The 27,509-nt window shown below is 40.0% G+C and overlaps 1 protein-coding gene across 3 annotated transcripts in view; it reads left to right on the forward strand.

Annotated features, from left to right (window-relative positions):
- The window catches only part of rad54b (RAD54 homolog B), a 210,414-nt gene that overhangs the window by 112,886 nt on the left and 70,019 nt on the right, over positions 1-27,509 (forward strand). For all 3 annotated transcript variants that reach the window (XM_043688055.1, XM_043688057.1, XM_043688056.1), the window contains 2 exons: positions 14,498-14,764; positions 23,779-24,072. In XM_043688055.1, the coding sequence (XP_043543990.1) occupies positions 14,498-14,764; positions 23,779-24,072 (561 nt within the window). The remainder of the gene's footprint in view (positions 1-14,497; positions 14,765-23,778; positions 24,073-27,509) is intronic.

Raw genomic sequence — 27,509 nt, forward strand, 5'->3', positions numbered from 1 at the left:
AATGTGCTTTAGGGAAAGGTATCTGACATCCTTACTGGTCTGGCCTACATGTGACTGCAGACTGTCAGCAATGTGATTGATTCTTAACTACCCTCTGAAATTGTCTAGCAAGTCAATTTTATCAAAACTGGACAGCCCACCTGATTGACACTCTTTTCCTTCACTTATGTTTTAACTTCCTTCACTGCCAACACTACACCATCTATAAGATACACTTTAGAGACTCATCAATGTCCCTCTGTCAGTGCCTTTCCAAAATTCCATCTCTACCAGCTAGAAGAGCAAGGACAGGATATGCATGGGAATACCATCACAGGTATGGGAAAAGTCTTAATAGAGCAACAGGACAGTGAAGTGAGATGAGAACAGGAGTATGATAAGGAGCAGGAGCAGAACAAGGCTTGATCATTAGGTGAGTTTAGGGGAGAGATTGAGATTGGGGTTAGCAAGTTCTCTGTGCTATGAGAAATAATCCTTGAAATATTGTGCCTCTAAGTACAATATCAAACACATCTTGGATTAAGTTCTATATGTGTTAAATGCTATGCATTTCCTTCAAAAATTTCATTAGCTCTCTAAGTTAAATTTCATCCACTGAACTGAAGGTTGACCTGTGTTTTGTGTCATGTAATTTATTCTGAAGCAGGATCCACATTGATTGTTTTGAAACTTGAGATTTTCTTAATTGCTTACAAGTTTATGCTAAACATATATGGCATGAACCTGTGCTTGGTGAAACGTATTGTTTGTATACCTGGGGCTCTCTTCAAACCAAAACAGTGTACAGTGTATCATCTTTCACTCATGCCTTGAATCAAGGTGAGCTAGCTTGGTGCGGGTGTTCATATCTGTGCAACTGACATATGTAAAAAATATCTAGAACAGGTAGGTCACGGTGTCAGTCAGTTTACAATGGTGATTATGCATCTATGCCTTTTGGAGCACATTGTTCTACAGAACTTTCTGTTAAGCTGAGCACATGTTAAGCTGCAGATTAGTTGATCTACTTAACTAAAAGGATCATTTTACGTAGAGGCTAGTTGCTGATTAATCTCTTATTGCTGTTGTAACAATTCTGCATTTTTTTCCATGCTGTCCTTGGTTCTTTTCATGTGCAAAAGATCTACAGCAAGGGGGCTGACAGGTGCTGAGGTGTCTTGAAGGATTCTGCACAAACAAACTTTGATCCCAGACATGGGTGCACAAGAAGGCAGCTCCCCACCTGTTTGAGTACATCATAGTAGGAAAATGAGAAGAGATTATGCAGAACAAAACAAGCCGCTGGAAGGTGGAGGAGGATATCTTGTACTAGGTTGTCCACGTTTGTTTTTGGCATGGATGGGGTATAGGGTTGGAGGAATCACTGAGATGTTTTCAAAGTGAACTGGCTACATTTGGTTCTCTTGCCAGAAATTAGCAAGCAATGGGAGCATGTTGCTTGGTGAGGATTGCAGGCTTTACATACAGCAGGTTACATTGACAACAGACATGTCTCTTCCAGCCACCACATGTCAACTCTGCGATATACTGGAACCAGAAGGATTTTATTCCATCAATTTTCTGCTGGTATATGACGATGGGCTGTGAGTTGTGAAGGTGAATGCTTGGTCTGCTGGCAGCAGTTATGGTGCTCCATTCTGTGACAGCTCACTTCCACCTGCAGTTAAGAAGCCTAGGCTGACTGAGAGGTTGATGTGGATATTTCTTATGGAATAATATGGAACTTGGAGTCACTGTTTGAAAATCAGGAATGGCCCATTTAAAACAAATGTTAAGTGAAATTATCTTCCTAAGAAGATCATGAATCTTTGGAGGAGTAAATTATTGCAGATGCTGGAATCTGTACTGAAAACAAAAAATGCTGGAAATCATAGCAGATCATGCAGCATCCATGGAGAGAGAGCATGCTAATGTTTCAGATTGGTGTGGACTTGTTGGGCTGAAGGGCCTGTTTCCACACTGTAAGGAATCTAATCTAACCTAGACTCTTCATCAGAGCCATCTTCGTTTGGATGACTGTTCATCAGACTCTCAACATTAGCTTGCTCTTCTCTACAGATGAATCTTTGGAACTCTGGTTCCTTCAACTTTTCAGGCAGTGAGTCCTTCAATATCTTGAAGGCAGAGCTGGGCTCATTTTTTTTGAGCAAAGTTTTAAAGGTTATTATGAGTATGCGATAATGTGATTTTAAGGTTACAAACAGAGCAGCTTGATCTTATCAAATGATGGAGCAGGCTTGAAGGGTTTAATAGCCTGCTCCTCCTAATTTCTTTGCTTGTATCGCTGATGACTTCAATGTGCATGTTTAAGTGAATGCATGTCAGGCATAATATGAGAACTAGGCTGCCACCCAAAATGTGACCATGGATGTCACTGAGGTGCCAAAACAATATTTCTGGAGAAGCCTACTAGCCTTTAATTTGCTGGCATTGTTGCATTAGGTAAAGGACTGAAACTCTAATTTCCAAGAATGCTGAGTAACAATCTGCCTTGCTATAGATGTGCAGGCAGGTGGCAACATCTGTTCTCAGGAATTGCAGGTTTCCCAATTATATCGGGAGCCATTCACAGCACACATTCTGCTTTGAGACTGATGCATGTCAACTGCGATATGCCATAACAGACAAGAATCCCATTCCCTTAACGTGCATCTAGTGAATAATCACGTTATGCAGGTTAGTATCTTGCTATATTTCAATAAATCATGCAACTTTCATTTCAACAGTGGTAGGCTGCTGTGCATTTGCGATGCCAGGACAAAGTAAAGGCTGCCTACTCGACATCAAAGGCTATCTTTAGACCACGGAGCCCTTGCCTCTGGAGCTCACAAATAAGCTAATATAAAGAGAAAGTTATAGTTTCACACAATCTGTGACAGTGTGCATCATTGGGTTGTTGAAACAACGTATCTGCTGCACGGTTTGATCCAAAGCAGTGTACTGTAGCACTTACCTGAGAAGCTGTCAGAATTTCTGATTGTGCAGACCATCTCATTGTTGTAAGGGACAGACCCCACCATCAGCTGTATGCCAAGCAGCTGAGGCACAGGAAGTGGGGAAAAAGAAGGAAATCTGGGCATAGCCCACTACTGCCAAGACTGTCATTGAAAAATGAATTGGATTGTGACAGCAGTAAATGCAACCCCAGTTTCCCATTCACCTACACGAGAGTTTATATACCAGAAACCACATCTTCCATCTTGCAGTGACTGGCACAGCAACTGTTGGTCATAATACAAAGATAAAAAGCACCATTAAATAAACCTTTCAGCTAGATATATCAATTACATCATGCTATATTTCACAGAAACAGAAATTAATCACTTGTGCGAAACCTAAATTCCATGCGCTTTTGCCTGTGGTCCTGCTTTTATACAGCGCAGCTGCAATGATTGCACAATGGCTGGTGGAAAATGATTGCAGTGGAGGAGAATGCAGATAATCCTGGAGGATGTCCTCTAGCAGTTCAAGGCTAAGGTGACTGATGGTGACCTGTACTGTGTTGGCATTGGTAGCAGCAGTGTGGATTGACTGACTGACCAGCAACAGCAAGGACACTAGCAGAGTAGTTGGGTTGAAGGGACAAATGCTGGCATCTTGAGAGCACAGCTGCCTTCTATCCATGGAATCAATGCAATTACAGAGAAATGGCTCAGTGAATCCAGTTGTGTCGCCATAGACTTACTAGACCATTGAGGCTGCTCTCTCATTAAAGAGAAGCGACTGGTGGTGATTTAACCTGAGGGCCACCTGAGAAGAGGTTGAAAGGGAGAGTCCTTCGTGGTAACCTCAAACTGGTGATGGAAACTGAACCCACGCTGTTGGCATCACACTGCTCTGTAAACCAATGATCCAGCCAACTGAGCTAAACTGATATTCCAAATCCAGTTAGCTAGTGGATGACAGATTGCTGATTTCAAACCCTCTGACTGATTTTGGAAGGTCCTCCACCCTCTCTGGATACAAGACATCCATCCTACTTTCACTTCCTTTACTAAGACTTCAATACAACGTCAGAATATTGGAGCCTGTTCTTTTGCATAAAAATATAACAAAGGAAACGTTCAGTTCCCAAATGATTCTCAGCACCTGCCCCAGCTGTAGCACATCTCCCTTTTAAGAGGTTTTGATTAATTTCAGGAGCGCAGTTGAACTTGAAGTGCTGCTGGAAAGATTCAGGTTTGGGCCGTTGCTAATGCTTGCAGCCAATGAACAGCATTGTTAGTGCTAGCTGCACTGATCGTTATGATGTGAGTAATAAAGTGCTGCTGTAATGCCCGTGTTTAACCTAATGTGTATGGGTAAATTGTGCATTGTAATTCTTTATTCTTGATTTTGGACCATCTAATTTGACCACATATATAAAAAACATGTATCTTTACTCCACCTAATTCGTTCTGCTTAATGTATGTACATTAATTTATCACCAAGAAGAAATGTGTCTTTTTGGAACACATGGGGAAAAGAAAACTTTTCCTGAGCTTCATTTTTGGCACATTCCCAGCCAAATTGTGTGTGTTTCTTTTTAAATAGTCTTAAAACTTGAAACAGGTTCATGATGTAGATTAGATTAGATTACTTACAGTGTCTTAGATTCATATCAAATATAAAATGATCAAACCAGTCACCCAGCAAATTAAATCCTGCATTTATAAGATTGATTGAACCTTTTAGAAGATTTTTTAAAATGTTGTTAAAGTCTAAAGTTACCATTGTATTGATGGATTAAAATGATTTGTTTCTTTTCCTGCTAGACTTGTGTTGGAAAAAAATGTTTCATTGTTATTAATCAATGTTTTTTAATGACTTTGTATTGTTTTAAAACACCAAGCATTGTGAAAAATGGTTTTCAATGTGCAATTCTCAAAAGAGATTTTTGATCTGAGCTTTTTGATTGATTATGGATCCTAAGTACAGAGGAGGGAATTAAACTAACTGTTTCTGTTCATCTTAAATATATATTATAATTCTGAATGATTCATTTTGTTTCTCAAAGCAGTGGTTAAAGGGCCAATTGACAGTGTGCTCTGCAGATATTTAGTAGCATTTTCATACCTGTTTTATTGTTCCAGCTGATCAGTGTTTCACTTCTTGCTTTATAAAGAAGACCATGGACAATAATTATTCTTTATTCCAATACATATTCCATCAATTTATTCTCTTCTCCTAAAAACTTTGATTCCGTAACAACACAACCACATTCTGGTACATCACTCTTCTTTTTCCATGAGTTTAATTGATAGGTTTTTCACTTCAAAGCCTAATCAGTTCTTCATTTAGCATCCACACATAGCTAGCGGGCTGGCAGATCTGACACAAATCAGATTCAAATGTTTCTTTCACTAAGTGGTACTGATGTAAATAGATAGCCCCTTGACTGTTTGAGCACTGGCTGGGGACTGAAGCTAGGATCTTGTCAGTCAGATTTGGCTTGCTTTCTTATTGTGGTGAGCCATCAAGAAACAACCAAAGGGTCTTTTCCCAAGCTGTATGACTGCAACTCTATAATTGCAATGGTGTATTTCTGATTCATTTATTTTTGGTGTAAGTGAATTTATCAGAATCCAAATATTCATTAATTAAGCCTACCCTTTCTTACCTTAAATATCTCACCCCCTGTTCCTTCATTTTATTATGTGCTGCTGTGCTGACTACTATAGCACTCGTTACCTGGCCACATAGGAACAGGAGTCACAGAATTATTACGGTGCATAAGGAGACCATTGGGGAATTAAGTAGTGCTGATCTCCTGCCTTTCCCCTACATCTGTGCACACTATTACTGTCCAAAAAAACCATCCATGCCCTCTTGAACACCTCAACTGAACCTGCCTGCACCACATTTCCAGTCTCTACAATCCATATCTTGACTACTTGCTGTGTGAAACATTTTTTTCTCACCATTACCCTTGCTTTGTTTGCACATCCCTTTTAAATGTATGCTCTCTCATTAAATCTTTTCCAAACAGAAACAGCTTTACCTGATCGACTCTGTCCCGCCCACTCATGACTTTGAATACGTCAACCAAATCTTCCTTCAGCCTTCCTCCCTCCAAGGAAAACAATCTGAACAATGAGCCATAGAGAGGTACTGCACGGAAACAGACCCTTCGGTCTAACTCGTCCATGCTGACCAAATATCCTAACCTAATCTGGTCCTATTTGCCAGCACTTGGCATATATCCCTCTAAACCCTTCCTACTCATTTACCCATCCAGATGACTTTTAAATGCTGTAATTGTACAAGCCTCCATCACTTCCTCTGGCAGCTCATTCCATACACACAGCACCCTCTGTGTGAAAATGTTGCTCTTTAGGTCCCTTTTATATCTTTCCCCTCTCACCCTGAACCTATGCCCTCCAGTCCTGGACTCCCCCACCCCAGGGAAAATACCTTGTCTATTTATCCTATTCACGCCCCTCATGACTTTATAAACCTCTACAAAGTCGCACCTCAGTCTCTGACACTCCAGGGAAAACAGCCACAGCCTATTCAGCCTCTCCCTATAGCTCAAATTCCCCAAGCCTGGCAACATCCTTGTAAGTCTTTTCTGAACCCTTTCAAATTTCACAACATCTTTCCGATAGAAAGGAGACCAGAATTGCACGCAATATTCCAACAGTGGCCTAACCAATGTCCTGTACAGCCGCAACATGACCTCCCAACGCCTGTACTCAATGCTCTGACCAATAAAGGAAAGCAAATAAAGGACCAAATGCTGCCTTCACCATCCTATCTAGCTACAACTCTATTTTCAAGGAACTATGAATCTGCACTCCAAGGTCTCTTTGTTCAGCAGGACCCTACCATTAAGTGTACAAGTCCTGCTCTGATTTGCTTCTCCAAAATGCAACACCTCACATTTATCTAAATTAAACTCCATCTGCCACTCTTCAGTCCATTGGCCCATCTGATCGTGATCCCGTTGTATTCTGAGGTAACCTTCGTTGTACAGTACCTCTCCAATTTTGGTGTCAACTGCAAACTTACTAACGATACCTCCTCTGTTCACATCCAAATCATTTATATAAATGATGAAAAGTAGTTCACCCAGCACCAATCCTCCTGGCACACCACTGGTCACTGGCCTCCAGTCTGAAAAGCAACCATAACCACCACACTGTTTTCTACCTTCGAGGAGAAAGTGAGGTCTGCAGATGCTGGAGATCAGAGCTGGAAATGTGTTGCTGGAAAAGCGCAGCAGGTCAGGCAGCATCCAAGGAACAGGAGAATCAACGTTTCGGGCATAAGCCCTTCCTGAAGAAGGGCTTATGCCCGAAACGTCGATTCTCCTGTTCCTTGGATGCTGCCTGACCTGCTGCGCTTTTCCAGCAACACATTTCTACCTTCGAGCCAATTCTGTATCCAAATGGCTCATTCTCCCTGTATTCCCTGAGATCTTATCTTGCTAACCAGTCTCCCACCAGGAACCACGTTGAACGCCTTACTGAAGTCCATTTAGATTACGTCCACGGCTCTGCCCTCATCAATCCTTTTTGTTACATCTTCTAAAAACTCAATCAAGGTTGTGAGACATGATTTCCCATGCACAATGCCATGCTGACTATCCCTAATCAGTCTTCGCCTTGCCAAATGCATGTAAATCCTGTCCCTCAGGATTCCCTCCAACAACTTGCCCACCAATGATGTCAGGCTCACTAGCCAAGAGTTCCCTAGCTTCTCCTTACTTCCTTTCTTAAATAGTGGCACCATGTTGACCAACCTCCGACTTTCCAACCTCATCTGTGACTATTGATGATGCAAATATCTCAGCAAGGGGCCCAGCAATTACTTCCCTAAATTCCCACAGAGTTCTAGGACATACCTGATCAGATCCGAGGTTTTATCCACTTTTATGCATTTCAAGACATCCAGCATCTCCTCCTCTGTCATATAGACATTTTGCAAGTTTATATTAGATTAGATTACCTACCATGTGGAAACAGGCATTTTGACCCAACAAATCCACACCATCCCTCCGAAGAGTAACCCACCCACCCCTTCTGACTAATGCACCTAACACTGTGGACAATTTAGTATGGCCAATTCACCTGACCTGCACATCTTTGGATTGTGGGAGGAAACCGGAGCACCCAGAGAAAACCCACGCAGACACAGGGAGAATGTGCAAACTCCACAAAGACAGTTGCCCGAGGCTGGAATCAAACCTGGGACCCTGGTGCTGTGAGGCAGCAGTACCAGCCACTGTGCCGCCCAAATTGTTACTATCTATTTCCACACATTCTATATCTTCTTCACAGGAAACACTGATGCACTATACTCATTTGGTATCTCCCCATCTCCTGCGACTCCATGCAATAGGCTGCCTCGCTGATCTTTGAGAGGCCCTATTCTCTCCTTGGTTTCCCTTTTGTCCTTAATGTATTTGTAAAAACCCTTTGGATTCTCTTAACTCTATTTGCCAAAGCTATCTCATGTCCCCTTTTTGCCCTCCTGATTTCCCTCTTAAGTATACTCCTACTGCCTTTATCCTCTAAGGATTCATTCGATCTATCTACCTGACATATGCTTCCTTCTTTTTCTTAACCAAAACCTCAATTTTTTTATTCATCCAGCATTCCCTATACCTACCATCCTTTCCCTTCACCCTAACAAGTTTATACTGTCTCTGGACTCCTGTTATCTCAATAAAACATATAATCAAGAAAGAACCCACTCTACTCATTACAGTAGACTTACAGCAAGGTTACACATTAAAAACTATGCACTTATCTGTTCCTGTACTGTGAGATCTCCCACACAGGTTCCTCCAAGGTCAGCTGTGAATTTCACTGTTTGTTAATTTTTCCTAGACGCACTCTGATGTCCAGAGATACATGAACTCCCACAACAAAGGCAGTAACTGTGCAGATTCACTACTGTCAGTTAGCAGTGTAGGTTTCTCTCCCCCTCATTAATCAGGTGGTCACTGCCTTTTGTCTGTCTTTCTCCTTTTAAAAGTGCTGTTGTTTTGACTTTTTTCCCTAAAGATACAAAACAATGCAACAGCGTATAACACAGTAATTGCTGCTCCTGGAATTTGAGGGAGTCACCTCGAACACCTAAAATATCTCAAAAAAAGGAGCAGTTCTTACGGTCACAATTTTTTCTGGTCCTATAGAGACCTACAGTGCAGAAAAGGCACTGTGACACATTGCGTCTGTACTGACATAACTACCACTAAAGACACACTAATTCCATATTCATCAATGTTATGATATTTGAAGTGCTCATTCAAATATTTTTTAAACGTTGTGACTTTTCCAGTTTCTACTACTGTCCCAGGCAGTGCATTCCAGATTCCCACTGCCTTCTGAGTGAAAAAGCTTTTTCTTAAATCCCCTCTGAATCTTGTGCCCCTTCCACTAAAACTATGCCCTCTTATGATTGATCCCTCAACCAATGGGAATAAGTGCTGTATATTCACCTTGTCCATAACCCTCATAATCTTATACACCTCAATCATGTCCCACACTTATGCTTGGATTGTTTTCTGTAGAGCAGAAACGATTATCTAGTCTCTCCTTATAGCTCAATTTTTCCATCCCCGACAGCATCCTGGTGAACTTCCTCTGTACACTTTCTCGTGCTGTCACATCCTTCATGTAGTGAGGTGACCAGAACTGCACACAGTAGTCCAGCTGTGGTCTAACCAATGCTCTGTACAACTCCAATATTACATCCTTGTTCTTATGTTCTATGCCATGACAGCTAAAAGCAAGTGGTCCCATAGGCCATTCATCTGCCTGTTCTTTCAGACTGTCTAGTGCTCACCCATTCCCTTCTTTCTTCTAGTCCCTTGAGCTGTGGTGTGACCACCTCTTTAAACATGCTATCCACATAACTCTCAGTCCTGCAAATGATCCACAGTTGTCTCCAACTGCTGCTCAAGCTCTGAGACCCAGGGCTCCAGCTTCTGAGGCTGGGAGAACTTTCTGTATGTAGTCATTTAGGACACTGGCAGCATCCAGGCTTCCCCACGTGTGACAAATTACACATTCCACTCAGCTGGCCTCTCCTAACATCTCTTACACATATAATTAATGCCTTAAACCAGAAGCATTAGATTTCCTACTCTATCACTACGGTTATGAAAAGGTTAACTGTAGCTAAGTTCCCACTGCTATAAATCTGTAAGATAAGAAAGGTTAATCAGTAATTATCAAGTGACCAATATTCTCAAATCTGGACATTTTCTCACCTATGGAGTTATAACTTCAACAGAAGCTGCACTGAAGATTCTTGTGGTGTTCCTGCAGTTTACCAGTTACTAGTCCCTTCCTGAAGTCCGGCTGTTGCTGCTCCAAGCTAAGTACCCTGTAAAGACTAGGCTTGAATCTCCATTGCACTTGATTTCTAGTCTTGCAGGTTACTGTGTCATTTCCTCCTGACTGCCACCATTGCTCCGAGATAAGTGACTTGTATTGATTTCTTCAATCTATTCTCATAGCTGGTCCCATTCTTGTAAGTGGCTCCTCCACTCTTCTGAATGCATTCACATTTTTGCCATCATGTGGCATCCACGCTGCATAATATTCCAGATGAGGTCTAACAAGGGTCTTGTACAAGTTCGACATCACCACCTTGCTTTTGTACTCTGTGCCCTTATTAAAACAGCCAAAAACCTAGCATGCTTCATTATCTACTCTTTTCACTGTCCTGCCACCTTTGTTGATCTGTGCGCATATACACTCAGAACTCTGTGCTCCTGCACTCCCTTTAGAATTGTACCCACTATTTATTGTCTTTCAGTGTTATTCCAACCGAAATGTTTCAGCTCACACTTCACTACATTCAACCTTATCTGCTCGTTCCACCAACTTGTTAATATCTTTTTGGAGTTCCACACTACCCTCCTCACAGTTTATAGTTCTTCCAATTTTAGTGTCATCTGCAAACTTGGAAATTGTCCCCTGCGTGCCAAGTTTTTTTTTAGCTAAGTCAGTCCTTCAAGACTTCTTCCATTCAGCTAGGTGATGGTTAACTTCCTTAATGCCCTTTCCAAAAAAGAAAATCAACTTCTGCTTTAGCCTTATTAATTTATCAACCTTAACTTTCTAAATTCGAAAAAATACAAGTTTAGTTTATGCAATCTGATCTCATAATTTAATCCTTTTGTCTCCAGCTTTATTCTGGTGCATGTGTACAAATCCTCTTCTCAGGTCAATTTCTCCTTTTGCTGAAGTGTGGTGCCAATTGCCCAGTACTCCAGATGGGGTTGAATCATTGGTATACTAACTCTTGGTATCCAAATGTTAACTTGCTCAATTGACTGGCTGTCCAAATCTGTTAACACAAGTTAGACAACTCCATCTAGAATATTATGCATGAATTTCCCAGGTGTCCGACAATACTGAAGCAGTCAAATCTATGTGAACACAAGTTGGTACAAATGCAAAACTGTCCCAACTTTATTTGTAAACAAGTTACAATAGTTTTTGTGACAAAACAATACTATCTGTAATCTTATTTGGCCCCTTAACCTTACAATGCTTCTCAAGTCTGTCTCCCTTAGACTCTGTGGGACTGCAAAGCAATTTTTGCTCTTCCTCCCTCTCTCTGGACAGTCAGCAGTTCTCTGTCATTGGCCATGCTGCTCTCCTCAGAATGTCCAGAAGATTCAAGACTCCAAGAGAGCAGTCTGCAGATTAACCCTGTGTTTAAATATTTTTCATTGGTGTTCTGGAACTTTCTATAGTTCTAGCCAATCAGGGAGACACACTTAATAGTTTGAGACATTGTCAAACATTTGAATGGTTGTTTCTTTGTTTGGCAGGACCCAGTGTCTTTCTATCTGGGCCCTCCTGAGTGTGGTGGATAAGTTGTTGGAGATATGCCTGTCTAGGATAACTGTTGCTTTTTAAATTATGCTAATGTCATTAGCACGTGGCTACTTTGTTTGCACTGTGTCTGATGTGTGGGTTTTGTGACTTCAGTGTTTTACTTTGCCAATAGACCCAACATCCCTCGATGTTTGGTCAGGTTAGCAATCTATCTATCTTTTAGTTGTCAGCAGGCTGCTACACTTGTTAGTAATTTTGGGATTTAACCTTAATCTCACCAGCTGTAATGATATCAGTCACTGCTCGTTTCTAAAATTAATACTTGGCATCTGTTAACTATGATTTAAACACAAATACATTGAATTACCATACCTGTATTGATGAGTCATTTTGTTAAGTAGCTCCATCTGTTAATACTCAACTATTATATCTCTATACCACTATGCTATCAAATGCAGATTTTATTTATTCAACTTAAATTGTACAAGCTACCATGCTGGGATTTGCACCAATGATCCTTAAGTATTAGACTGGTCTCTGGAATACTAGCTCAGTGACATTATCACTTGGCCACCATGTTCCCAAATGTGGAATGTGGACTTTTTCTCAAGAGTGCCACATTGCGAAGTTGAACACATATAAAAAGGGAATATGATATTTCAGCTGGCTTATTTTCTGACTTCTGTAATGTCAAGTGATAACTTTCCAGAGAAAAATATCTGCCTCAAAAGTTAACTTTTTTTCCCAACAGATGCTGCCAAGCTACTAAATATATCCAGCATTTTTCATTCATCTTCTATTTTACTTCCTGTCTTTAATACGTTACGCTTTTCTCAATGTGCTAGTTAGAGGTTCTTGCAGAGCCAAGAGCACCAAAGAAAACTAACTTTGTCAGTTTACTGAGTCGGCTACTTCAACAATACTTGGGGGCAAGTAAAGATTTGAGTTTCTACTTACTGCTCTGACTGGAGGAGCATAAAAGCTGACTCGCTAAAGACTTGTAATTTCACTTAACCAGTCAAGGTATTGTATGTGGTAGAAGGTTTCGCTCAACCCTAAATGTATGTCTGTCAGACTTGATAAACTGTGACTGTGATTGAGTTACTGGAGCATGACTTTTCCTGAAGTGGAATAGACTTTGTGTCTGTGTTTTATGACAAACTCTGGGATGGGATCTGAAATATAGGACTACAGAGTCAGCTGGAAGCTGATGTTTAGACACGCACACAATTATTGTACAAGATTTTGGAGATTGACATGGTTGTGAAATTTGGATGTATTAAAGAAAACCAATAAAAGAGGGAGAAAACAGCAAGTACTATAAAAACAGACAATAAGAGATTCTTTAAATATGTATAAAGGAAAAAAGAAGCCAAAATGACCCTGACCCTTTAGAGAACGAGGCTGTGAGAATACTAATGGAAAACCAGGAAATGGCACAGGAGTTGAAAAAATACTTAGCATCAATTTTCACAGTAGAGGACACAAATAGCATTGCAGAGATATTAAAAAAGGGACTAAAGGGGAGTGAGGAAAAAAATATAATAATTATCTTCAGAGAAAAGAGTGATTAGGAAACTAATAGGGCTAATTGCTGATATGTTCTGTGGACCTAATGGGATTTTCGAGGGAGTAGCAACAGAGATGGTGGATGTATGGTAGTAATCTTCCAGGAATCCTTAGCTTCTGTAATAGTCCCAGAGAGTTGGAAAATTGCCAATGTTAATACCCTTATTCAAGGAGGGATGGAGACAAAAATTCCACCAGGTAACTATAGGTCAGTTAGCTTAACATCTGCTATTAGGGGAAAAAATACTAGAATCTATTATAAAGGGTATAATAGCAGAACATTTCCAAACACATAATATAATCAAACAGTCAACAATCTTGCATGACACCGTTGAACACCACTGAGGGTAACAATGACACAGAATGTACTCTGGATGGGGGCCTTCAGTGTCCATTACCAAGAGTGTCCAGCAGCTCTGTAACTGCTCAAGCTTGCTGAGACCAAAAAGACATAGCTGCCAGACTGAGTCTGTGGCAGGTACTGAGGGTGCCAACAAGAGGAACTGACCTCTTTAACCTTGAATTCACTAATCGGTATCTGTCACAGTTGCATCCACCCATGAGTATCAGTAGAAGTGACCATCACATGGTCATTGTGGGGAGAAAGTCCCATCTTTGCATAGAGAATATCCTCCATTGTGTTGTATGGTATTCAAGCCATGCTACGTTTGACAGACTTTGAACTGATCAAGCAACTCAAATCTGGATATCTATGAGACTTTCATTTTAAATGAGTTTGGGGTATAACTTGTATTTGATGTGTATACAGTGCAACATTTCCTGAAAAAACATAAGAACCAACAATGCGTGTAGGCAATTTAGCCCCTCTTGCCTATTCCACCATTTAATGCAATCATGGCTAAACTCATGACTGCCTCAACTCCACTTTCCTGCCTGCTCCCCATAACCCTTTAACCTAATACCAAATATAAATCTGTCTTTCTCTTTAAATTTACTCTGTGTCCTACTGTCCACTGCACTCTTGGGTAGTGAACTCCACAAGAAAATGGGAATATTATGTAGTTTTACTTTCCTCAGTTAATGATCATTATCTGCTCCAGAGCCTGAATTGATATTTCTCATATAAGTGTATTTTTTCTTCTTCAATACAGTTTGTAATCTAAGCATATTTTGCTTTTGTGCAGGTTTTGTTCCTCAGCAACAGCTGAAGCCATCCCGACTCTTTGCAGTACCAAAACAAATTCGCACATCACTGCCACTTGTGTCACATCAGACAAATCAAGAAAATCACGATGAACATAACGTGTCCAGTTCATTCACCACATACTACAGTGTCTTGTGGTGTAAAGCATCAAAGAAAAAACACAAGAAATGGGAGGGGGATGCAGTCTTGATTGTCAGAAAGACGTCTGCAGTTCTCAAGGACATGGAGGGCAAAGACATCGGAAAAGGTAAGCATGTTAATGTTAAAATCAATTTGTTATATTCAATTTGCGTTAGGACATCATTATTACAAATTCTTGAAAAACCATAATTTCCACAAATTACAAAACTGGAAAAATCCAACCAAAGAATAAGATAAAGAATAAGATAAAGAATATTTTCCTTTCATTAATTCACAGAATTTAGGTATCACTGGGAAGCCCAGAATTTGCAGGCCGTGCATAACTGCCCTTGAAACTGAGTGGCTTCCTCAGCTATCTCAGAGGGTAATTCAGAATAAACCATGGTTACTGTGGTTTTGGACATAAATGGGCGTATGATAAAGTTTCTTTCTTAAAGGAAGAAAGGACATTAGTGAACCAGATTGATTTTTCCAACAATTGATGATGGTCATCATTACTGATTTGAACTACATGTTCCAGTTTTATTAATTGGCTCTCGTTCCACCGTCTGTTGTCAGTGGGACATGACCCCATGTCTTCAGAGCATTACAAAAACAGAAATTGTTGGAAAAGGTCAGCAGATGTAGCTGCATCTGTGGAGAGAAATCAGTATTAATGTTTTGGGTCCAGTGACCCTTCCTCAGTTCTGAGTATCACCAGTTTATCTTGCAGCAATGAAATCATAGGATCTTCTGCTTACCAGATACAAAGCTTTGGGAATTCTGCTATGTTATTGCCTGCTGTTCTACTTGTATGTTACCTGATGTAAGATGTTTCAAAGTTAAAGGTGGAGGAAAATTGGTATGAATTGTACAGATGGGCTAATAAATTCCAAGCTTAAAATGTCAAAGTCTGGAAGAACGTACATTTAAAGCTCTACTTTTGACATGTACAAAATCACTTTGCCATTGATCAACAATCCATTAATTTTTCAGCCCATGGACTTTCACAAAGAATTTTCTCTTACGTTAAACTGTTAACTTGAGTGCATAGACAGAAAATCATATAGGAGTAGCCATTACACTGAATCTTCCAAAAAGACTGCCTTTTTTTGGCAGAATGAGATCAATTAAGTACAGTTTGATACTTGGAATAGATGCTACTGACAGAATGATTTTAACATGCTGCATTTCTTTTTCTTGCTAACATTGTGCACCAGCAAGTTACTTTTAATTAGCATTGTTATTTGCCCTAGCTTCAGAAATTCACTGTTGCTAGTGTGACTTGTAAGTTAGTGTGTTACACAGAGTCTGGCTTTCCTGATATTCATTTTTATTGAAATTGACATGTGTATCTAGTAGAAATTATTTGTGCAATCTAGCGATAATAAAGATATGTGTTATAAGCTGTGGGCATGTTATCTCTCATTCCTTTGAGCACAAGGGCTTGCTTCACTGCTTAGGAAGCATGGTTCATCTACAAGAACAGTCTTTTGCTTTGGTGTAAAATGCAGAACTTTAGTTTACAAATGGAGAGATATTATTAAAAATTAATTAGAAATATACCCTTAGAATTGCTCAGTTCCATGAGGGTTTGCTAACATTTACACATCTATAAGAAATGTGCATGTGCCTAAATCAACTTTCAATGATCGTGTGTGACCAGGAAGTCGTGATTTTATTTGCAAACAAAAAAGAGGTAATCATTTTGTTTGTGATTATTGGACTCAGTTTTTACATTTTTGTCCTGAAGTTCCACTTAGTTGATGGAAACATTGACTAATCAATAAAAATTTAGGCTATGTGAAACAATGGATAGACCTGAAATCCGCAAATGTATCTCTAGTCTCAGGCTAATTTTGTGTAATGAGCTTTTGGAAGAAAAGTGACAGCTGAACCAACATCATCCCTTACAGGAGGGGAATGGAAATACTAGTAAAATTGTGATTTATACTGTGAATCTCAGCAGCAGCATCATTTGGCAATCAGATTTTTATATTCTGAATATGACAGGACCACTGCAAAGAATGTTTTTGTCAGGGCATGCTGTCTCAATGAACACACGGTATTGATTTGGCTAGAGATGTAGTGTAAAGTCTGTGTATCTTTAATTTATTTTTAACTATGCACTGAATTGGGAAAAGGACTGAGAAAGGAATTGCCATACTTTTTTAAAAAGCAAGCTATTGGCACTTACTTTAAGTCAAATTTACACTTTTTTTTTGCAAGCAGCAGGAGAAATGTAACAGGAGATGGGGCAACTCCAGCAAACTATGTGCAAAGTGAGATTTAGCAGGCAGCAGGTTGCTGATTGATTTGTGGAGTTGTGACCATCTGTAGATGACAAAGACCATTGGGCTGACAACTACCTAATTGTCTCTTGAGTTGCTGAACAGCATGTGGGTGCAAATGATATTGGCAGAGGCCTTTGGACTGCTGAAAGGACAGATAGTGTGTGTCATGCTCTCACTCGCTCGCTCTCTCTCTCTCTCTCTCTCACACGCTCGCTCTCGCTCTCTCTCTCTCTCGCACGCACGCACGCACGCACGCACACACACACACACACACACACACACACACACAGTCTCCAGTAAAGTACCTAAATGCTGAGGATAGCTAGTTTATATTTCTCTGACCAGTTGCTGCAGTTGTGATGTTTAGATTGTAACTATTAGATTTTACAGGAAGTGTACAATTGGTGCCTCTTCCTTCAAAGTGAAAAGAAACTGAAGAAAGAGCTTGAAGAATAGAAAGTCCTGATGATCAAAATGATTATCTCCGTGAATCCTAGGGACTGGTGCAGTTGAACTGTGAATCCCAGTTTACTCCCTTAATTCATAAAACCACATATTTTTTGTTTGCGTCTTTTTGTATGAGTGACTTGGGAGGTTTAGAGGGGAGATTAGAATTTTAAACAGTAGAGTTGTAGATATTTTCTGATCAACCTGTTCAGAGATGTTCTTGCACACTTCTGGAGCAGGTGGAACTTAAAGGCTGGAATCCTTGTCCAGAGGAAGGAACTCTACCACTGCACTGCAAGAGATCTAACAGCAGAGTTAAATTTTGGCACTTCACAGTTCCTTATCTGTGATTAAAATCTATGAAATAAATAGTTGTTTGGCTCTCTCTAATGAGGGAGCAGCCTTAAGTCCCCTGGGACTATGGCGAGCTCATAGTACAATGGGAACTAGATCAGATAGGCCATTGGACTGAGGAGTGGCAGATGGAGTTTAATTTAGATAAATGTGAGGTGCTGCATTTCAGAGAAGCAAATCAAAGCAGGACGTATACACTTAATGGGTAAGGTCTTGGGGAGAATTGCTGAACAAAGAGACCTTGGAATGCAGGTTCATAGCTCCTTGAAAGTAGAGTTGTAGGTAGATAGGATAGTGAAGAAGGTGTTTGGTATGTTTTCATTTATTGGTCACAGCATTGAGTATAAGAGTTGGGAGGTCATGTTATGGCTGTATAGGACATTGGTGAGGCCACTTTTAGAATATTGGATGCAATTCTCGTCTCCTTCGTATCAGAAAGATGTTGTGAAACTTGAAAGGGTTCAGAAAAGACTTACAAGGATGTTGCCAGGGTTGGAGGATTTGAGCTATAGGCAGTGGTTGAATAGGCTAGGGCTGTTTTCCCTGGAACGTCAGAGGCTAAAGTGTGACCTTGTAGAGGTTTATAAAATTATGAGGGGCATGGATAGAATAAATAGACAAAGTCTTTTCCCTGGTGTGGAGGAGTCCAGAACTAGAGGACATAGCTTTAGGGTGAGAGGGAAAATATATAAAAGGGACCTATGCGGCAACATTTTCATGCAGAGGCTGGTGCGTTTATGGAATGAGTTGCTAAAGGAAGTGAGGAGGTTAGTACAATTGCAACGTTTAAAAGGCATCTGGATGGGTATATGAATTGGAAGGGTTTGGAGGGATGTGAGCCAAATGCAGGCAAATGGGACTAGATTACTTTGGGATATCTAATCGGCATGGACGAGTTGGACTGAAGGGTCAGTTTCCGTTTTGTACATTTCTGTGACTCTCTTTCAGAACAGAAACTTGGTCTTTATTTGCCGTTCACATGGATCTACCAATAGCTTAATTGATACTTGGATAACATTTTTAACCTATCTGAGAATTATGGGAATAGTGAGGCCAGATTTCCTCCACACTACACCAGTGAGCATGACTGTGTTGGCAGTTTCTTTTCCACTTATCCATGCCTTGGCTGTATGTGCCAATGATTATAGATTTCCTTAAGTTGTCATTATCGGCCTCCCTGGACAATGAACTGGTGCTGTGGCTAGAAAATAGTGAAGTGTGACTTCAAAGCAACTACTAAAAAGCTTTGTTGACAATATTTTAGTCTATGATTTTTCTCTGTAACCTTTCTCCCTTTTATTTGTGTGAACCAATTAACTGATGCTGGAATGCCATTTCACAGTAACTGGTCACTTCTAATATCCTTGGCTTTTGCCCGAAACGTCGATTTTCCTGCTCCTCGGATGCTACCTGAACTGCTGTGCTTTTCCAGCACCACTCTGATCTAAACTCTGGTTTCCAGCATCTGCAGTCCTCACTTTTACCTACTTCTAACATCCTGTCAAAATGGGTGACGTAGTTGAGCATTGAGTGGTGAATGGCAATTGGAGTTGTAGAGGAGGTTGGAAAAGGACTTTGAGGTTAATGAGAGGGGTCATCATAGCCAAATCTCATGATCTAGATTAATAATTTCCAAAAGTATTTTCTGGTAGTGACCATTGGTGGAATTCCTCACTGAATTATTATGCCCTCTGTAACCCTGAAACACTGAAACCAGTTAAGTGGCTGTCCAAACTCTGTTTTCTCAGCACAGGACTAGAGATTTTAAATAGGACTTTTTTTTTTCTGTATGATTCTTGGGTAAAACTGCAGGCCCACTGTGGATGAATGTTTTCTTTTGTTGTGACTTAGTATCAAGCTGCTTTATTATCAGAGGCAGCTACTGTATTGTATAAACATATGAACATCACCATCTTAGCTGTGAAATGTGATGAGCAAGATGGGAAAGCATTATCAACAGGAAGAATTAGAAAGCGGACTGGCTATTCATTTTCAAAGGGATTTGTGGCAGATATTTTTATTTCAGAATTCCGACCACTTAGATTAGATTAGATTAGATTACTTAGATTAGATTACTTACAGTGTGGAAACAGGCCCTTCGGCTCAACAAGTCCACACCGACCCACCGAACCGCAACCCACCCACACTCATTCCCCTACATTTACCCCTTCGCCTACCACTATGGGCAATTTAGCATGGCCAATTCACCTAACCTGGACATTTTTGGACTGTGGGAGGAAACCAGAGCACCTAGAGGAAACCCACGCAGACACGGGGAGAATGTGCAAACTCCACACAGTCAGTCACCTGACGCGGGAATTGAACCCGGGTCTCTGGCGCTGTGAGGCAGCAGTGCTAACCACTGTGCCACCATGCCGCCCACTTCTAGTAAAATGATCAAAAAAGACATGTTCCTTGATCCATTCGACAGAAATGAATATTATTCATTAAAAAGTCTGTGGTGACATGATCTAGTATCAGAATATAAAATGGTGTATAGGTATTTATTGTATTAAGATAAACTGCTATCTTATTGAAAAGTATGGCAAAATTTTCAGATGCTTTTGTATGCTCTTACACCTCATTCATAATTTAAGACCTCTGCAGATTACATTCCATTCAGGTCAAAATGACCCAGACAGAACACGATTCTCCCAGGGTTTGTACAAAGAGTTGCCCTGAGTTTGTTCCGTAGGATTAATGGAGATGCACTGAGTTGATTCTCAGTGAAGGTGAAGAGGAGTTTCATGTCAGACCCTGAGCTTGTCTGTGTTTCTCCAACTTTGCAGCTTCAGACAAAATTGAAGGTCAAGTAGCAGCATGTTCAATGGAGTAGCGAGGAGACAGTTAACTTTCTGGACAAAGCCACAGCTCCAAATCTATTTCAAATTAGAAATCTCCCTTCTCTGTCAACCCCACCACCTGTCCCTGCCCCCTGACAAAACAGAAATTGAAGTATTATAATGTCTTTGCTTTTGCAGCCTTGTCACTAATTAACAAGCTCATTCATTATGATTTTCAGTTGTTTGGAATGTTTTCATATAAAAATAATTTTAAGATAGCCAGCTAAACTACTTAAGACTATTAAATCTCTTCAGTCCTTATTTTTTCAATGATAATGTGCTTTTGAAAGTTGAGTGTTTTTAAAAATCTGATCATGTCACTTACAAATTTTTAATTCATTGTCTGGAGACATGGCGAATATTCTAAAAGGACAGTTTTTAGGCAAAACTAGAATTACTCTTGGCTTTTGCTATGCCTTGTTTGTTAATAATATTGTTTTTTTAAATTTAGAATGTATTTGTCAGTTCAATGTGTGCACTTGATAAAGATTTATTCAGACAGGACTTAGTGTGCAAACCAACATACCCAAACCAAATGTACAAAATGTATGAATAACAGAGCAGAGGAAGATAACATGAGTCAAAAATTCAATTTGAAAAATATCAGTAAGTACACTTGGAGCTGGTCATCTGGTCTGGTTGCTCAAAGGCTTTGGTTCTCAGCTGGTAGTTTAAAATTGCAGCTGGTTTCTTCTACTGGAAATATTGCTGTGGATGTTCAAGTCCTCCTTTAAAAGCTGTCTATTGGTGCTTACACTTGTTTGTATTACTTTTGTAATTTTGTAAAAAGTCTTAAAAATTTTCTTTATTTCAATAAAAATACCTATAAAACAAAAGCTGTCTGTGTGCTTGTAGATGCCATCAAACTCAACGAATGGTGCCAGCTAAATTGGAGATAGAGAGAGAGAGAGAGAGAGAGAGATGTAGTGGCATTGGAGGCAGTACAGAGGAGGTTCACTCGATTGATCCCAGAGATCAGGGGTTTGTTGTATGAAGACAGATTTAGAAGAATTTAGAATTTAGAAGAATGAGGGGAGATCAAGATGAAGAATTCAGGATGACAAAAGGTTTGGGTAAAATAAAAGTGGAGTGGATACTTCCTCTTATGGAGCATTCTAGGATGAGAGGTCATAGTCTTAGGATAAGGGGTAGCAAATTTAAAAGAGTTGAGGGTCCTAAGGGGCAACTTTTTCATTCAGAGGGTGGTATATGTATGGAATGAGCTACCAGAGGAAATGGTGGAGGCAGGTACAATTCGAAGGTTTAAAAAGCATCTGGATGGGTATATGTAGGAAGGGTTGAGAGGGATATGGGCCAAATGCTGGTTCTCATGGATAAGTTGGACTGATGGTTCTGTTTCAGTACTGTACATCTCTATGACTCTATTTCTCCCAAAGGATTGCAACTCTGGAATTTGCTACCCCAAAGTGTGGTGGAAACTGGGACAATTTAAGGAGGAGTTAGACAGATTTTTAATTGGTAAAGAGTTGAAGGGTTATGGGAAGAATGCAGGAAACTAGGGGTGAACAACATATCAGCCATAGTCGAATGGCAGAGCAAACTCGATGGGTCAAATGGCCTAATTCTGTTCCTATATCTTATGAATTTAAGAACTTGCTGGCCTTCCAAAACATGTCCCAATTCAACACACAAAAAGCTCGATTGGTCACATGATTTTTCTGTAATATGCACTAAATGTTCAAAAGTCAAATCGGTATTCTAAAAGGTAGCTTTGATTAGCTCATCCTCGCACAAATCATCTGAAGATAATAAGGTCTTTTATACAAGCAGTTGGACCATTCTTCCACAGTTGAATACTGTGACTATCTCCATTTTGATAAGGCAAAAAGAAAGCTGTTATGTGTTTCAGGAGGTACATCACTTGCTACACTTGTGTCGAGACAATCAGGAAGGTTAATGGAATGTTGGCCCTTACATCAAAGGTGTTGAACTGTAAGAATAGGGAAGTCTTACTGCGATTATACAAGTCGCTGGTGAGACCACATCTGAAGTACGAAGGACAGTTTTGGTTCCCTTATTTAGGGAAAAATATCACTTTTTTTTGAGGTAGTTCAGAGAAGGTTTACTAGGGTGAGCCCAGGTATAAAGGGATTGTCTTACAAGCAAAGGCTAAACAGATTAGAACTATATACTCAATGAAGTTTAGAAGGATGAGAGATGATCTCATTAAAATATGTAGGATTCTTATGGGGCGTGACAGAGTAAATGCTGTAAGGATGATTTCCGTTATGTGAGAGTCTAGAACTAGAGGGCTTAGTCTCAGAAAAGGGGTGCCAATTTAAGTCTGAGATAAGGAATTTCTTGTGCATATTTAAAGGCTGAGATAAATTTTTGATCAGTAGGTGAATCAAGGGTTATGGAGAAAAAGCAGGAAAGTGGATGTGAGGAATGTCGGATCGGCCATGATCCGATGGAATTGTGAAGCAGATTCAAGGGGCCAAACAGCTTACTCTTGTTCCTATTTCTTCAATTGTCCTGTTCTGATGGCCCAACCTTGCTCCATTCTAACAACTTGAAGATTTCTGTTCAAACACTACAGCTTCACAGAACATAAACCATTTCTGCTGAATTGACTGATTCCCTTGTTTTACCTTCTTTAAAAGGAATAATTCCATCTTTCAATCTGAATTCTGCACTCTTCTGAACCTTAGGTTCTAAAGTCATCTGCTTAAATACATCTGCAAACTAATTGGAAGCAATATCGTATACATATAAAATCTTAAATGAGGACATTATTTTCTAATGAGGGCTTTCAAGAGAAGGAGAATGAATCAGTCAGGTGACACTTTTGAATATTAGGTGAGAGCACTTCGATTTATGATCCCGAAAGCATTCAAAATATTAATTTACTTGTGCATTTGTGTTCTTCTCTCCACCCCCCCACCAAAAGCACTTAAAATATATTATAATGCATCGTCATGTTGAAGTGTATCAACTGGGATTACCAATGGGATAGTATATCCTAATAACAAAATTAGGTAGAAATGACATAGCATCTGCATGGAATTTCATAAGGACTCAGATATGTACTAGAATTATACATTACAGGTAATCAATGTTCATTCCTTTGCTGCCAAAATTTATAATTGCATATTGCCAAGACATGTCTGACCAAACGACGAAGTCCATATATGATATCACTTCCATAAGACTGACAAGATATTGTTTTGTTTTTTCTTCAGGTACTGGATACAAAGCAAAAGAACTTGAAACGCTTTCTGAAGGCCAGACCTTAATGCTTGGTGGGAAAGAGATTGAGATAATGGGACCAATCTCTGTGGAGGACTTTATGAGTGGCCGTTGTTTTCACTCCACAGTTGCTGGTTCATCACATGTACCAATGGCAACTTTTTCACAACAACCTTTGCTAAAACCTTTTACAAACCCATTGAAGAACAGTGCTGGGTCCAGTCAAACAGAAATTGTTCAAAAAACCAAAATTGATTGTAAACCTAGGCATGATCCAAATGCGCCAAGTAAGCAATTTAATTGATAATTCTTGTAAGTTTGGGTTATTTGTTCAACCATTGAGTAATTATGATACCTGCCAAACTTTCCAGTAAACTCATGAAGAAGGCATTTTTAAAATTTGTTTTTGATAAATGCCTATATCTTAGGATATAGCATCAATGGCAAGAACAGAAATTACTTTCCAACTTTAATTGTTGTCCTTAATTGGTGTTGAGTCATTTTTATAAATTACTGCATAAGAAGGTTGCTGACAAAGCTACTCGGGAGGAGGTTCCAGGATTTTCAGCTAGTGACAGGTGCATAAGATGAGGGGCATGGACAAGTGGGAGAGGAAGGAGCTGTTTTCCTTAGTTGAAAAGTCATTAATGAGGAGGCAAGAATTTTAAGGCAAAAGACAGAAGGTTCAAAAGGGATCTGAGGTAAAGATTTTCATCCAGAGGGTGTTGGGAATCTGAACTGAACTGCCTGGGCAGGCTGTAGAGTGGGAAACTTCGCAACCTTTCAAAAGTATGTGAATGAGTAATTGAAATGTCATAACAAGTAGGCCAAGTGCTACAAAGTGAGATAAGTGTAGATAGGTTAGCACAGATTCATTGGGCCAAAAGGCCTTTTCTATGTGTATGACGCTATGACTGTGACAGTGAATGAATGGCAATGTAGATCCAAGTCAGGATGATGTGTGATTTGGAAGGATCTTGAAAGTGATAGTGTTCCATGCACATGCTGTCTTTGTCTTTCTGTTGAAAAGTAGAGGTTATGGGTCTGGAAGGTGTTGTTCAAGAAGGAGTCTTAATGAGTTGTCTGTATAGCCCTAAACCACATAAGCTGTTTATTTGGGTTTACTGAGTCCATTTACTCCAATAGATAAAGTGTTTCAGGAGCTGGGTTGTTTAGCACGAGAGTGTCTTGGCATCCTGAGGGTAGAAAGGAAAATAATTAACCAGGCTTGTTATTCTTGTCTAGTGGCATTTGTTAAGAATGTTTGTACGAATGTTTGAGTTCATCTATAATTCCTTCATTGTAATGCCCTCTTATGTTAAATGTTCTGCAGATATTCAACTGTCTATGCTAACCAATAAAGAACTACCATTTGGGCTAAGTAACAGACTTCTGGCATCTGGATACATAATTCGGTTCTAAGGAAGGACAGAGCAAAAAAAAACTTTTCTGAAACAATGTTATACTTTTGCTAGAGCTTTATTTTTTTTCTGAGAATTATAGAAGTCTGCAGCACAGAAGTCATAGAGTCATAAAGATATACTGCATAGAAACAGACCATTTGGTCCAACCCGTCCATGCCGACCAGATATCCCAACTCAATCTAGTCCCACCTGCCAGCACCTGGCCCATAGCCCTCCAAACCCGTCCTATTCATATACCCATCCAAATGCCTTTTAAATGTTGCAATTGTACTAGCCTCCACCACTTCCTCTGGTAGCTCATTCCATACACATACCAACCTCTGTGTGAAAAAGTTGCCCCTTAGGTCTCTTTTATATCTTTCCCCTCTCACCCTGAACCTATGCCCTCTAATTCTGAACTGCCCACCCCACGGAAAAGACTTTGTCTGTTTATCCTATCCATGCCCCTCATGATTTTATAAACCTCTATAAGGTCACCCCTCAGCCACGATGCTCCAGGGAAAACTGCCCTAGCCTATTCAACCTCTCCCTATAGCTCAAATCCTCCAACCCTGGCACCATCCTTGTAAATCGTTTCTGAACCCTTTCAAATTTCACGACATCTTTCCAATAGGAAGGCGACCAGAATTGCACGCAGTATTCCAAAAGTGACCTAACCAATGTCCTGTACAGCCGCAACATGACCTCCCAACTCCTGTACTCAATACTCTGACCAATAAAAGAAAGCATACCAAACGCCTCCTTCACTATCCTATCTACCTGCGACTCTACTTTCAAGGAACTATGAACCTGTACTCCAAAGTCTCTTTGTTCAGTAACACTCCCAAGGACCTTACCATTAAATGTGTAACTCCTGCTAAGATTTGCTTTCCAAAAATGCTGAGTTTGCGCCAAAGATAACCACTGAACTAACCTAGAATAGTTAGGTGATGGTTTTGACTGGAAGAGACTGGATAATCCAAAGGGACGACTTCTATGCTGAAGACCTCTGTGACTCTAACTGTTCTCATCCCGTTTTCAGTACTTGCCACATAGACTTGTATGTATTTCACAAGTGTGCAGCAAAATACTTCTCAGATGTTGTGACGGTTTCTGCCCCCATCACTCTCAAAAGCAATGAGTCCAAGTTTCACACTACCCTCTGGATGAAAAAGAAAATCATTTCATTCTTTCTAAACCTGCTGTACCGTACCTTAACCTTTAAATTTATGCCCTTGGTTATTGATCCCTCCACCAAGGGGAATATTTATTCCTGTCTACCCCTCATAATTTTATACATCTCAATCACGTTCCTCTTCAGTCTCCTCTGTTCCGAGGAAAACAGCCTCAATCTGTCCAATTTCTCTTCATAACCAAAACTCTCCAGCCCAAGCAAAATCCTGTTAAATCTCCCCTTCACCCTCTCCAGTGCAACCAGATCTCTCCAATAATGCAGATTCCAGAACCGCACACTAAACAACCTTTTATACCGTTCTAACATAACCTCACGCCAGTTGACACTGTTGTTCTTGATAGGCCTCTGTCTTTCTCTGGTTATCCTTTTATCCTTAATATATTTATAAAATAACTTCAGATTTTCCTTTATTTTACCTGCCATCATTCTTTAATGCCACCTTTATGCTCTTCTAATTTTCTTTGTAAGCTTCCCCTTGCACATTCTGTACTCTTCTTGGGTTTTTGAGCTCCTGGTATCTGTTAAAAACCCCACTTTTTCTTTTTATCCAATCCTGTACACGTTTTGATATACAGGTTCACAGGATTTGTTCATCCCATCTTTGTCCACATTGGAACATGTTGACTTTGTACTTTACCTATTGCCTGCTTGAATGTCTGCCACCGATTTACCTAAAAGTATATACCCCCAGTCCACTTTGGCCAAAACATGCCTGATCTTATTAAAATTGGCCATCCCCCAGTTTAGAACTTTGATTTCAGGCCCATCCTTGTTCTTTCCTATAGCAATCTTGAATCTAATGGACTTTTGTTTTCATTTACTCATGGGATGTGGATGTTATTGGCTGGCCAGTATTTATAGACTGCTCAAGCTCCTCTTGAACAGGATAGGTCAGAGTCAGCATGGATTTATGAAGGGGAAATCATGCTTGACTAATCTTCTGGAATTTTAACTTGGATTGAAAGTTGGTTGGCTGATAGGAAACAAAGAGTAGTGATAAGCGGCTCCATTTTGGAATGGCAGGCAGTGATCAGTGGGGTACCGCAGGGATCAGTACTGGGACAGCAGCTTTTTACAATATATATTAATGATATAGAAGATGGTATTAGTAATAACATTAGCAAAT

Source organism: Chiloscyllium plagiosum, chromosome 4, assembly GCF_004010195.1.
Source record: "Chiloscyllium plagiosum isolate BGI_BamShark_2017 chromosome 4, ASM401019v2, whole genome shotgun sequence".
NCBI lineage: Eukaryota > Metazoa > Chordata > Chondrichthyes > Orectolobiformes > Hemiscylliidae > Chiloscyllium > Chiloscyllium plagiosum.